This window comes from Cetorhinus maximus, chromosome 20, assembly GCF_964194155.1.
Source record: "Cetorhinus maximus chromosome 20, sCetMax3.hap1.1, whole genome shotgun sequence".
Lineage (NCBI taxonomy): Eukaryota > Metazoa > Chordata > Chondrichthyes > Lamniformes > Cetorhinidae > Cetorhinus > Cetorhinus maximus.
Genome location: NC_135898.1, coordinates 83930602 through 83944946, shown reverse-complemented (window position 1 = coordinate 83944946; position 14345 = coordinate 83930602). Strand labels below are relative to the sequence as shown.

The 14345-nt window shown below is 43.2% G+C and overlaps 1 protein-coding gene across 1 annotated transcript in view; it reads left to right on the top strand.

Moving 5' to 3' along the window:
- abcc2 (ATP binding cassette subfamily C member 2) overlaps positions 1 to 14345 on the top strand; it is a 90028-nt gene that overhangs the window by 21838 nt on the left and 53845 nt on the right. Inside the window, exons 8-10 of the mRNA XM_078565044.1 lie at positions 519 to 697; positions 2428 to 2605; positions 11646 to 11900. Of these exons, the coding sequence (XP_078421170.1) occupies positions 519 to 697; positions 2428 to 2605; positions 11646 to 11900 (612 nt within the window). The remainder of the gene's footprint in view (positions 1 to 518; positions 698 to 2427; positions 2606 to 11645; positions 11901 to 14345) is intronic.

The window sequence follows — 14345 nt, the reverse complement described above, 5'->3', positions numbered from 1 at the left end:
GCTGGTTAGGCCAGAATTTATTGCCCATCCCTAATTGCCCTCGAGAAGGTGGTGGTGAGCTGCCTTCTTGAATCGCTGCAGTCCATGTGGTGTAGGTACACCCACAATGCTGTTAGGGAGGGAGTTCCAGGATTTTGACCTAGCGACAATGAAGGAACGGCGATATATTTCCAAGTCAGGGTGGTGAGTGACTTGGAGGGAAACTTGCAGGTGATGGTGTTCTACTATGTAATCCAATTTATATTGGGAACGTTACGTCTCAGGCAATAGCCCATGCTCTTCCAGTGGGGTGGTAGTGTCATTGCGACTAAATTATTATTGATTTTGAATGTAAAAGTTGTTTCTGTAATTCCCAGTAATTCCACAGCCTGTGTCTTCGGGCATGCTCCAATGCAAGAACCCGTTCCCTAGTTCTAACCCGAGTGTTTTGGTCCATGGAGAGTGCAGGACATACAGATCTCTTTATACTGTTGTGACTTTGACTGTACTCTGAATTGTTTTTCTCTCGCATCATCTAGGAAGAAAAGAGCAGGAAAGACAAAAAAAAAAAGCCCAAGAAGGAGGAGTCAGCACCAAAGGTGGCTGAGGGGTGGCTGGTGCTGTCGATTATGAAAACCTTTCCATACGTCCTCATCAAGGGGGTCATTTTTAAACTGTTCCACGATGCGCTGACATTTGTAAGCCCACAGCTGCTGAAGTGAGTGGAGTTACACAGTATTTACAGAAAAGTAGCAGGCTATTTGGACTGAATGGTCTATACTGGTGTTTATGAGCCTCCACATGAGCCTCCTCCCACCCCTCTTTATTTCACCCTATCAGTATATACTTCTATTCCTTTCTCCCGCGTGTGCTTATCCAGCTTCCTCTTAAATGTATCTATACTAGTCACCTCAATTACCCCCTGTGGTGGTGAATTCCATATTATCACCACTCTCTGAGTAAAGAACTTTCTCCTAAATTTGCTGTTCAGCTTATTTGTGTCTACCTTTTGGCCCTAGCTTTGATTTCCCCCACAGATGGTACCATCTTCTCTCCACGTCGACCTTGTCGAACCCCTCCATAATTTTAAAGACAGGAATGTTGGCCATTATCTCATGAGAGCTCATGAGGAGTAAAAAGAAGGGAAGTTAAACAAAGACTTACATTTATATAGTACCTTCCATGACCAATGGACATCTCAAAGTGCCTTACAGCCAATGAAGTACTTTTTGAAGTGTAATCACTGTTGTAATGTAGGCAACACAGCAGCCAATTTGCGCACAGCAAATTCCCTCAAACTGAAATGTGTTTTGGACTCGAAACGTTAACTCTGTTTCTCTCTCCACAGATGCTGCCAGACCTGCTGAATTTTTCCAGCATTTTCTGTTTTTATTTCATATTTCCAGCATCCACAGTATTTTGCTTTTAACTGAAATGTGTTAATGACCATATAAGAGGTTTTTGTGATGTTGATTGAGGAATAAATATTTGTCAGGACACTGACAATATGTGGAGCATGACTCACCAGCTCTTCTTAGAAATACTACTATGAGATCTTTTACACCTACCTGAGCAGACAGATGGGGCCTCAGTTTAACATCACATCTGAAAGATGGCATCTGTCTGTACAGCACTCCCTCAGTACTGCACTGGAGTGTCAGCCTTGAATTTTGTGCTCAAGCCCAGGAGTGGGTTTTCAACCCAGAACCTTCTGAAAGTGTATTTAAACTCTTATCTCTCACTGTTTTCTCCAAACTTTGCGTAGGGCCCTCTCCTGCCTAGCCTTGTCTAGTCCATGTCTTTATTACCTCTGGACTTGACTACTTCAAACACTTTCCTGGCTGGACCTCCATCTACCACCTTCCTTCAGCTCAACCAAACTCTGTCCTGCCTGTGTCCTATCTCGCACCAAGTCCTGTGATCCATCACCCCCTCTGCTCACAGACCTACATGGTCTCCTGCTCTGGCAACTCGTACATTTTAAAATTTCAACCTTATTTTCAGATCCCTCTATGGCCTCACCCCTCCCTATCTCTGTAATCTCCTCCAGCCCCACAACACTCAGACCTCTGCGCTGCTCTAATTCCATCCTTTTACACATCACCCAGTTTTAATCATCCGATCATTGGCAGCCCTAAACTTTGGAATCCCCTCCCTAAATCTCTCCATCTCTCTCACTCTCTCCTCCCTTAAGATGCTCCTTAAAACCTACCTCTTTGACAAAGCTTTTGGTCACCTGTCCTGATATCTCCTTATGTGGCTTAGTGTCAGTTTTGTTTGATAATGCTCCTGTGATGCATTTTGGGATATTTTATTACATTAAAGGCACTATATAAATGCAAGTTTTTGTGCTGGTGTTATGTTATGTTGTTACCCAGCTTTTCTGTTTCAGATGCTGACTTTAATTAATTTTTACTCTGCATTTTCTTTTCCCTTTTTAATAAACAGGCTGATGATTTCCTTTACTGCGGACCCATCTATTTACCTGTGGAAGGGATATCTGTATGCCATACTGCTGTTCCTCACTTCCTTGATTCAGTCAGTAATATTGCAGCAGTATTTCCAGTGTTGTTTCCTGCTAGGAATGCGAGTGCGGACTGCCATCATAGCAGCTGTCTATAAGAAGGTGCAGTACCAGAGGATGGCTCTAACACTGGGGTATTGAATGATAGAAATTGTGGAATAGAAATTTAAAGAGAAGTTTTGAAGAGGCCAGAATTGGAGGAGTGCAGAGATCTCGGAGGGTTATAAGGCTGGAGGAGATTACAGAGATAGGGAGGAGTGAGGTCATGGAGGGATTTGAAAGCAAGGACGGAAATTTTAAATACCTGCCTGACCGGGTGCCAATGTAAATCAGTGAGCATGGGGTGATGGGTAAATGGAACCATGTGATCATACAATCACAGAATCTTTACAGTGCGGAAGGAGGCCATTTGGCCCATGGCTCTCTGACAGAGCATTCTACCTAGTTCCTCTCCCCTGCCTTATCCTTGTAACCCTGCACATTCTCTCTTTCCAGATAGCAACCCAATCCCCTTTTGAATACCTTGATCGAACCTGCCTCTACCACCCTCTCAGGAAGCTCGTTCCAGACTCCAACACCCTTTGTGTGAAATAAAATCACTATTACTCCTTTTGCCAATTATTTTGAATCTGTTGCCCTCAATTCTTGATATTCTCTTGAGTGGGAGCAGTTTCTCACTATTTACCCTGTTCATACCCCTCAGGATCTTGAATACCTCTATCAAGTCTCCTCTCAGCCTTCTTTTCTCCACGGAAAACAGTCCCAACCTCTCCAATCTATCCTCATAGATACAGTTCTTTACCCCTGGAATCATCCTTCTGAATCTCCTCTGTACTCTCTCCAAAACCTTCACATCCTCCCTCAAGTATGGAGCCCAGAACTGGATGCAGTACTCCAGATGAGGCCTAACTAGTGTCATATACAAGTGCAACATGACTTCCTTACTCTTGTACTCAATGCCCCTATTAATAAAGCCCAGGATGCCATATGCTTTATTAACTGCTCTCTAAACATGCCCTGCCACCTTCAATGACTTATGTACGTATACACTGAGGTCCCTCTGTTCCTGCACCTCCTTTAGAGTTTCTCCCTTTAATTTATACAGTTTCTCTATATTCTTCCTGCCAAAATGAATCACCTCACACTTCTCTGCATTAAACTTCATCTGCCGCTTGTGTGCCCAATCCATCAACATGCCTATGTTCTTTTGAAGTTCAAGGCTATCCTCATCACAGTTGACAATGTTTCCAATCTTCGTATCATCTGCAAATTTTGAAATCACGCCCTGCGCACCACAGTCTAGGTCATTAATATATATCAAGAAGAGCAAGGGTCCCAACACTGACCCATGTGGAACTCCACTACAGAGCCAATGTGACAAACAACCATTTATCACTACTGATAAATTCCTAGCAAATGCTGTCAGCCCTGCTGAGTTTTTCCAGCTATTTTTGTTTTTGTTTCAGATTTCCAGCATCCGCAGTATTTTGCAATTATCGCTACTTTCTGTTTCCTGTCACTCAGCCAATTTCTTATCCAAATGCCGACTTTCCCTTTTATCCCATGAGCTAGAATTTTGCTCCCAAGTCTGTTGTGTGGCACTGTATTAAGTGCCTTTTGAAAATCCATACATATTGCATCAACAGCGTTGCCCTTATCAAACTTCTCTGTTACCTCCTCAAAAATCTCCAGCAAGTTAGTTAAACATGATTTTCCTTTAATGAATCCATGCTGGCTTTTCTTAATTATCCTGCACTTGTCTAAGTGATTATTGATTTTGTCCCAAGTTATAGTTTCCAGAAGTTTCCTTACCACTGAAGTCAAACTGACTGGTCTGTAGTTGCCAGCTTTATCCTTGCACCCATTTTTGAACAAGGGTGTAACATTTGCAATTCTCCAGTCCTCTAGCATCACCTCTTGTGCCTAAGGACAACTGGAAGATTTTCACTAGTGCCTCTGCATTTTCCACTCTCATTTCCCTCAGTACCCTTGGATGCATCTCACCTGGTCCTGGTACCTTATCTATTTTAAATAATGATAGCCTCTCTAACAGTTCCTATTTCTCAATTTTAAATTCTTCGAGTGTACCAGTTACCTTCTCTCTGACCTTGTTCTGGGTAGCATCTTCTTCCTTTGTAATGACAGATGCAAAGTATTAATTTGGTACCTCTGCTATTTCTGCTGCCTCCACATGCAAGTCCCCTTTTATATCCCTTATCGGCCCAACTCTTTCTTTTACCACCCTTTTATCATTTATATGCTTATAGAAGACCTTGGGATTCCCTTTTTTGTTAGTTGCCAGTCTCTTTTCATGCTCTCTCCTTGCTTTTCTTATTGTTCTTTCATTTCCCATCTGGTCCTTCTGCATTCAGCCTGATTCTCCATTGTATTTTCTACCTGACATCTGTCGTATGCACACTTCTTCCTTTTCATCTTCACCTCTATCTCTCTCATCATCCAGGGTGTCCTAGATTTATTTGTCCTACCTTTCCCCTTCAAGGGAATATACCTTGACATTGCTTGCAATACTGTTTCTTTGAAGGTAGTCCATTGATCAGCCTTCATCTTTTCTGCCAACATTTGATTCCAACTCACTTGACTCAGATACATTCTCATCCCATCAAAGTTGGCTTTCCCTCAATTAATTATCCCTGCTCTGGATTATGCCCTGTCCTAAACCTGATGATAAAATGGTCACTGTCCCCTAAATGCTCTCCCACTGATATTTGATCCACTTGGGCCAACTCATTCCCCAGAACCAGGTCCAACAGTGCCTACCCTCTTGTTGGACCAGAAACATACTACTGCAGAAAATTATCTTGAACACATTCCAAGAAGTTGCATCCCTCTTGTCCCTTTGCACTATTCCTGTCCCAGTCTATTTTTGGATAATTGAAGTCCCCTGTTATAATTACTCTATAATTCTTGCACCTCTCTAATTTCTTCACAAATTTGTTTCTCTACATCCCTTCCACTAGCTGACAGTCTACATACTACACCAATTAATATTGTTGCACCTTGTTCATTCCTCACCTCTAGCCAGAGAGATTCCAACCTTGATCCTCTGGAACATTCTCTCTCTCCAGTGCTGTAATGCCATCTTTAATCAATATTGCCATTGCTTCCCCCCCCACCCCCCCCACCCCCTTTTCTTTCTTTTCAGTCTTCCCTGAATACCTTGTACCCAGGAATATTTAATGCCTAGTCCTGCCCTCCTTTGAGCCAGGCCTCTGTTATAGCAATAATATCATAATTCCATTTGTCACCAATCTTATTAACCTGTTCACTGTTTAGAAATAAGGGATTGCCCATTTAAAACAGAGATGAGGCAAATTTTTTTCTCTCAGAGGGTCGTGAGTCTTTGGAATTCTCTTCCTGAAAAGGGGGTGGAAGCAGAGGCTTTGAATATTTTTAAGGCAGAGGTGGATAGATTCTTGGTTAGCAAGGGGGTGATAGGTTATTGGGAGTAGGTGAATTGCAGATTTGAGGTTACTGTCAGATCAGCCATGATCTTATTAAATGGTGGAGCAGGCTGGAGGGGCTGAATTGCCTACTCCTGCTCCTTGTTCGTATTCGTGTGTACTCCAAGCATTCTCATACATGCACATTATGCCTGATTTAGGCTTTTTTGCTTTCCCTCTTACTCCAACCTCATCTAATGACTTACTATTGCCAACTCTAATTCTATCAAACTCTCCAAGTATTCTGTTTACCTTGATACTACTCTCTGATATAGCCTCCTTATCAGTTAATACATCTCTACTTCCCACTGCCAGATTTTCTCCTCTCCACTCTGAATTTCCCCTCAGGTTCCCATCCTCCTGCCAATCTAGTTTAACCTCTCCCCAACAGCACTAGCAAACCTCCCCGCGAGGGCATTAATCCCAGTCCTACCTCGTCCTTCTGTACAGATTTTGACCAGGTGACCAGGTTTTGTGTGAGAAGCAGTGCAGCTGAATAGCTCCTAGCCTGAAAGAAACAAGACCTAAAACCTCTTTCTGCTTTGTGTGGAAGATTCCAGTAATTCCACAATAATAGCTAGCTGGCTTTTCTCCTCATATCTCTATAAGCTGCTTTCTCTCTGAAAACCCCTGTCAAAAGGCAAAGGGGAAAATCACTGTGTGAGGCATTGAAAGGCAAGTGCTCACCCAGTGAACTAAATAGCGAAAGTGCTGGAAGACCACCTAGTGTCATCAACAAGAACTGAAAGGAATTTGGAAGACATCAATCCAAATCAACCCATCGAATCCTGTACTCCGGAATTAGTGCTATTGAACTGTTTTATCCCACCCTTAAAATCCATGTTTTTGTGTGTCTTATGTGTGCATATAGGGATTTAAGAAGAGGTAGAGTTTAGGTTATAGAGTTAAAAATTAGCAGTTCTTATTTCTTTCTTTTGCCACTGGTTAATGACAGTTTGTTCAATAATCAGTTGTTTACTTATTATGTTTACAAACCCGGCGCTCATATTCTGTTAACCTAACTTATACAGTTAGGTAGAATTGGGGAAATCTGGTGCTTTGATCAAACTTTTTCACAATTGTTGATTTGGGGAACAGTGGGGTTGGTATTACAGCGCACTATCCCCAGTGAGTCGTGACAAAGTTTGGGGGCTCGTCCGAGATATTTTGGAACAAAGGACAATGACAATATGGGTGTAGATTTAGTAAGCAATAAAAACTAAAAGGAAACACCAGGTTTGAGCTGTCAAAAATAAGATGGCACTGGAAACTGCTAAACCTTTTCCTGCAAGTGGAAGAGATGTCCCTGAAGATTTTACAAGGGATCCCAAAAGCCAGGTTAATCGAATTGGCAAGTAAATTAACAGTTGGATTGCCTGCCAAGGCTAGGAAGGCAGAAATAATCGAAGAGGTGGCACAGCATTTGAAATTGGAAGGAATACCCGAGAGACCGATTCTCTAAGGGGCGGGTTCATTTGAGTGCGCTCAAATTCAGTTGCAAATAAAAAAATTGAACTAGAGGCAGCAGAAAAATAAAGGGCAGTGAAAGAAAAAGAAAAGGAAAGAGGGCATTCCAAAGGGAACAGGCAGAAAGGGCAGAGAAAAAAAAAGAGAGTAGAGCCTTTCAAAGGGAGTTAAAAATGGCGAAGTTAGAAAAGGAGGAAATAGAAAAGGAGAGAGAATTCCAGCTTAAAATGTTGGCAGTTAAAAAAGAGACACCAGTAGGTGAGGCAGGACTTATTTCCAACTCAGAACCCAGTGGGGAGGTGTTTAAATTTGTACAAGCTCTTCCAAAATTTGAGGAAAGGGATGTTGAAGCATTCATTATTTCATTTGAGAAGATAGCTAAACAGATGAACTGGCCAAAGGAAAACGGGACATTGCCCATGCAGAGCAAATTGACAGGTAGAGCACAGGAAATTTATGCTTCACTGTCAGAGGAGGTTTCTAGGGATTATGCTGTGGTGAAAAAGGCCATTTTGAGTGCATATGAGTTGGTCCCTGAAGCATACAGGCAAAAGTTTAGAAATTTAAGGAAAGCCTGGGCAAACTTATATTGAATTTGAAAGGATTAAGCAAAGTGGTTTTGACAAGTGGATACGAGCATTAGGAGAGACCACTTCCTTGGAAGAATTTAAAAACTCCCTCCCTTTTGTAATAAGAACCTATGTCGAAGACCAAAGGGTTGCAACTGCTAGACAGGCAGCAGTAATGGCTGATGATTAAGAGCTGATCCATAAAACTAAATCTTTTTTCTATCATCTCATAAATTTTGAAAAGGATAGAAAGTGGGAGAGTGAAAGGAAGGCAAGTAGCCAGGGGTAAAGAATGGATAGCTGGGAATACCTTGAGAACTCCTCCCCAGATCAGGAAGGAAGGCACTGAGGGTGGAGGTGAAACTTGAAGGCCTAAGTATTTTCATTGTAATAAAGTGAGACACATTTGTTCAGAATTCTGGAAGTTGCGAGGGAAGCCCATGGGACTTATTGGAGTTCATAAGAGAGAGTCCGAAAAACGAACTTAAAAAGAAAATACCATGGATCAAATTGTAGCTTTAACTACAAATAAGGGCCTAGAGGTAAACACTGCTGTGAATGCAGGTGAAGTGAATCAGGTAGATGAGCGATACAAAGTGTTTTTGTCTAAAGGAAAGATAACCCCTTTTTCATCAAATGATGCAGCTAAACCCATTACTATATTAAGGGAAACAGGAGCTACTGAAATTCTTTTGCTGGAGAAGGACCTAGTTTTCCCTCCAGAGAGTTCAATGAAAGCTAAAGTATTGGTAAACGGGCTAAGTGGAGAGTATATCCCGGCTCCATTGTACAAAGTGCAATTGAAGTGTGATTTGTTGTCTGGATCAGTGGCTGTAGGAGTGGTTAAGCAATTACCTGTGGATGGAGTTGATTTACTCCTGGGGAATGATTTGACAGGAGTGAAGGTTATAGCTTCGCCCATAATTACCGAAAGTCCGAGTGAGGCTATAGCGATGGAGCAGTTACAAGAACAAGTTCCTGGTATCTTTCAATTGTGTGTGGTGACCAGAGTAATAGCTAAACAAAATCCATCACCAGAGGTCAAAGGAATACCACGAGCCGATGTTAGAGTAGCTGAAGCTTTCTTTAAGGATGAGGATAATTCAAAGGAAGTGTTTGGCAGGTCTTCATTAATTGAGGCTCAGAAAGCAGATCCAGAGTTAAACAAGATAGCACAGTCAGCTCACACTAAAGCCAAGGCTGAAAGAGTTCCAGAATGCTATTACCCTAAAAACGGAGTTCTGATGAGGATGTGGAGACATCCTCTCAGACCTGTGGATGAGGAATGGACGGTTGTTCATCAGATAGTGGTACCGCCCAAATATTGTAAGGAGATATTGTGAGTAGCACATGAGCACATGAAATCCCTATGGCAAGACATGTAGGAATACGGAAAACCCAAGCATCGATAAACAGGCATTTTACCTGGCCAAGACTTCGTAAGGACGTAGTGCAATTTTGTAAAACATGACATACATGTCAGGTAATAGGCAAACCTCAATATGTAATCAAAGCAGCACCTTTAGTACCCATACCACTTTTTGAAGAACCATTCAGTTGTGGGTATTAGTAGATTGTGTAGGACCATTACCCAAAACGGTTGGTGCAGACTCGATGGGCTGAAGGGCCTCTTCTGCACTGTGATTCTGTGAAGGCCCTACCTGCCCCAGAACCGGTTCCAATGCCTCAGAAATCTAAAGCCCTCCCTCCTACTCCATTTCTCCAGCCACGTGTTGAACTGCTCAATCTTCCTATTCTTATGCTAACTAGCACATGGCACTGGGAATGATCCTGAGATTACTGCTCTTGAGGTCCTGCTTTTTGATTCCCTTCCTAACTCCCTGAAACCTGCTTTCAGGACCTCATCCCTATTCCTACCTATGTCATTGGTCCCAATGTGGTCACAACCTCTGTCTGTTCACCCTCCCCAAAAGAATATCCTGCAGCTATTCTGTGACATCATTGACCCTGGCAGCAGGGAGGCAATATACCACCCTGGAGTCACATCTATGTCCACAGAAACGCTTGTCTGCTCCCCTAACTATGCAATCCCCTACCACTATTGCAATTCCACTCTTCTTCCCCTGTTCTTGTGCAGCTGAACCACCCGTGGTGCCACAAACGTGGCTCTTGCTACAGCCCTCTGAAGAACCATCTCGCTCACCAGTATCCAAAATGGAAAAGTGATTAGCGAGTGAGATAACCTCAGGGGATTCCTGCACTACCTGCCTGTTTCTTAGATACTCTGGTGGTCACCCATTCCCTCTCTGCCTGTGTACTTCTTAGCTGTGGTGTGACCGTCTCTCTAAGTGTGCTATCCATATAATCCTCAGCCTTGTGGATGCACCACAATGACTCCAGCCACCCTTCGAGTTCTGCAACCCGGAGCTCAAGTTTTTGTAACTAGTGACACTTGCTGCAGATGTATTCATCAAGGGCACTTTGTGCCTGCACAACTTTCCTCATCCTGCAGGATGCATATTCCACATTGCCAAACTGTGCTGACATACCTTAAACTTTATATAAAGTAAGGGCAAAATAATGCGTATGCTGGAAATCTGAAACAAAAACAAAAAATGCCGGAAAAACTCAGCAGGTCTGACAGCATCTGTGGAGAGAAAGACAGAGTTAATGTTTTGAGTCTGTATGACTAATACGGACTCGAAACGTTAACTCTGTCTTTCTCTCTGTAGATGCGGTCAAACTTGCTGGCTTTATATAAAGTGTTTGCTACAGAATGGTATAGTATAATAAAGTAACTCACCTGTCACTCACCAGTCGTCTCCTCAGTGCCGAGTCTGGAAAGGCCTACACTTCCAACTAATCAACTGACGGAACTCCTGCAATGTCACTTGTTAGATTTAACCTGTAAACTCCCAGCTCTCTCTCTCTCCTCTGCTTAATGGGCTCTCTCGCTCTGAACTCCTGTTGCTTTATGGACTTACCCTGTAGCAAGGTGACAGCCAGCTACTGGAGGCTGCAGAAGGGTCGAAAATGAAAGGATCACCTCCTTCCCTCTTCACCAAAATCCCTCACTCATCAAACTCCAACTTTAGCACTCTAACGCACACAAAGCAGCACTCCAGTGCAGACAAAAGCAGTACTGGAGGAAGGTTGGAGATCCCCTGGAAGAGACAAAAAATCAAGGCCAGATAAAATCTGAGAAAGTTCTCTGTGATCCCCTTAGAAAATCAATGCTAGTCCAGGAGAGCACTCTGCTCCTGATTCATACCACACTGCTCTGACCGCTTGTACAAAGTGATCTCCTCTCCAACCAGAAACATGTCCAGATTTCCTTGAAAGAAATCCACCAAGTTCCACTCCCCCATCCCCTTACCCCATTTTGCAACCCTCTAAATTGCACGGTGGGCGAGTATGTCTGTAGGTGTCAGGCCACCTCAGTAGTCCAGCCAGTTATGCATCTGCTCAATCCAATGAAGCTACATCCTGGGCCCAAATAAAGCAACCAAATGATCAGAACAAACATCACCAATAATTTGACCATGCTGCGGGGGGTGGGGGTGGGAGCAGGCAAGGGTGGGCAATATACAATCAGGCATGGTATCCGATCTGAACATGGTTCCACGGGTGCGGTTAGGTTAAAATTGGGGCTGTATTAAGCTATTTTTTTCCATCTCTTGACAGGCCCTGACAGTATCCAATGCAGCCCGCAAGGAATCGACAGTGGGCGAGATTGTGAACTTGATGACCGTGGATGCACAGAGGTTGAATGACGTCACAAACTTCATCCATTTGCTATGGTCAGCTCCTTTGCAGATTTTGGTCGGGATTGTTTTCCTGTGGGAGGAACTGGGACCCTCGACCTTGGCTGGGCTGGCAGTCATGGTCATACTGATCCCTGTCAATGGGGTGTTGGCAAGCAGGGCTAAGAATCTACAGGTAACAAGATGCCTTCTCAAAGTTGTCTTTGTCAAAGTTAGTCCAGGATATCATGGGTCTTAGAGAGGGCACAGAGGGGCAATTTATTAGAAGGGATGAGGATGTGGAGAGACTAGAGAAATTGGGATTGTGTTTTTCAGAGCAGAGAAGTTTAAGGGAAAATTTTACTTGTATGGTACAAGAAATGAGGTGTTGTCCATTGTCTGAAATTTCCTCCTTAAACTCCTTCACAGTGTACCTCTCTCTCCTTCCTTAAAATCTACCTCCTTGACCAAGCTTTTGTTCTCCTGTCCTAATATCTTCTGAAACTTGGCGTCAAATTTTATTTGATAACGCTCCTGTGAAGCACCTTCAGACGTATTACTATGTTAAAGGTGCTATATAAATACAAGTTGTTGTTAGTTTGTTGCTGGAGAGAGGCTGGGATTATTCTTAGCGTAGCAGAGGTTAAGAGGAAATTTAATAGAGGTTTTCAAAATGATTAAGGGTTTTGATTGAATAGATAAGGAGAAACTGTTCTCACTGACAGGATGATCAGTCACCTGAGGGCACAGATTTAAGGTAATTGGCAAAAGAACCCAAGGGGAGAACGAGGAGAATTTTATTCCGCAGTGAATTGTTGTGATCTGGAATGTGCTGCCTGAAAGGGTGGTGGAAGCAGATTCAATAGTAACTTCCAAAAGGCAATTTGGTAAATATTTGAAAAGGAAATATTTGCAGGGCTATGGGGGAAGAGCAGGGGAAGTAGACATAACCGAATAGCTCGTTCAAAGAGCCAGCACAAGCACAATGGGCTGAATGGTCTCCTTCTGTGCAGGTATGTTTCAATAAAGAGAGTTTATAACAATAGAAGTAAATTTGCGTTGCCCCTGCTACATTTGAAGTAACAGTACGTTCTCCGTTTTTCCAATTCAGGTGCAATTTTCTTGATTTAACTCAATTAAAACCTTCATTCTTTGTGATTGTCTGTATTGGGAATTCTTATTCTAATTCTTATCTGTGCAAAAAAGTGAGCAGAACCATCTTTTGGATCGATAAAAGGAATGTGAATGACAGCTTTGCTCTAATGAGGGTCAACTTTGCAACTTTTCTCCAGATCCTTTGTATTTAATCAATATTTACCAGTACGCTTGTGAGACAGCAATATCCTTTTTGTACCAAGTACCGAGGGAGAGCTGCACTGTTGGTGGTGCTGTCCATCAGAGATGAGACGTTAATCTGAGTCCCTGTCTGCTCTCTCAAGCGGATGCGAAACGTTCCATGACATGATTCATGGAAGAGTGGGGGTGTTGGGGGTTCTCCCCAGTGTCCTATCCAATATTTATCCCTCAAGCAAGGTCATTAAAACAGACCAAATGATCATTAATCTTTTTGCTGTTGTTGGGATCTTGCTGTGTAAAAACTGGCTGCTGCATTTGCCTGAAAAACAGATTACACTTCAAAAGTAACCTAATTGGCTGTGAAGCACTTTGGGACATTCCGATGACATTCATTGCTGTGTAGAACTGCAAGTTGATTCTGAACAGCAATGAGGTCTAAAAGGCTTCAGTTAAATTAAGAGGACAGATTGCACAGACGAGGCTTGTATTCCATTGAGTATGGAAGATTAAGGGATGATCTAACTGATTTATTTAAGATGATGAAAGGATTTGATAGTGTAGAAACCTCTCGTGGGGGGAGAGTGCAGAACAAGGGAGCAGAACCTTAAAATTAGAGCTGGCTGCTCAGGGGTGATGTTAGGAGGCAAAGGGGAGAGGAAATCTGGAACTGTCTCCCCAAAAAGCTGTTGAGGCTGAGGGTCAATTTGAAATTTCAACACTTAGACTGATAGATTTTTGTTAGGTGAGGGTCTCTCCTCTAAGGCAGTCTCTTGGGATTGAGGATAACTTTGCTTTTACTCCAGTTCAGTGGGCTCCGAGATGACTGATAAGTCCAATGCGCGATCTCAGACTCTGCCACTGCCACTCGTGAGGCTGGTGATGCTTGGAGGATTGTGAGCTCCCTCGACTTCACTTCTGCACGTTCCCGACAAAGTCTCTCAATGTGTTTGGTGCCTCCGTGAATTTGGAGCCTTCTCCATTTTGGTCGGTCACAAGCCAGGGTCTCCCATGAGTCGATGGGGATGTTTGATCTCTTCAGGGATGCTTTGAGGACATCCCGAAAGCATTTCCGTTGTCCTCCTGGGAGTCTCCTGCCGTAACTGAGCTCCGAGTAGAGCAGTTGCATTGGGAGTTTGGTGTCAGGCATAGAACAACATATCTCACCCAGTGGAGCTGGTTTTGAGTGATTAGCACCTCGATGCTGGGTAAGTTGGCTTGGGAGAGGACACTGCTGCTGGGCCATCTCTCTTGCCATTGGATATGGAAGATGTAAAGGCGCCGCTAATGGTACTTCTCCAGTGTGAGTGAAGGTATTAAACGTTATGCAACCAAAGTGGACAGAAGG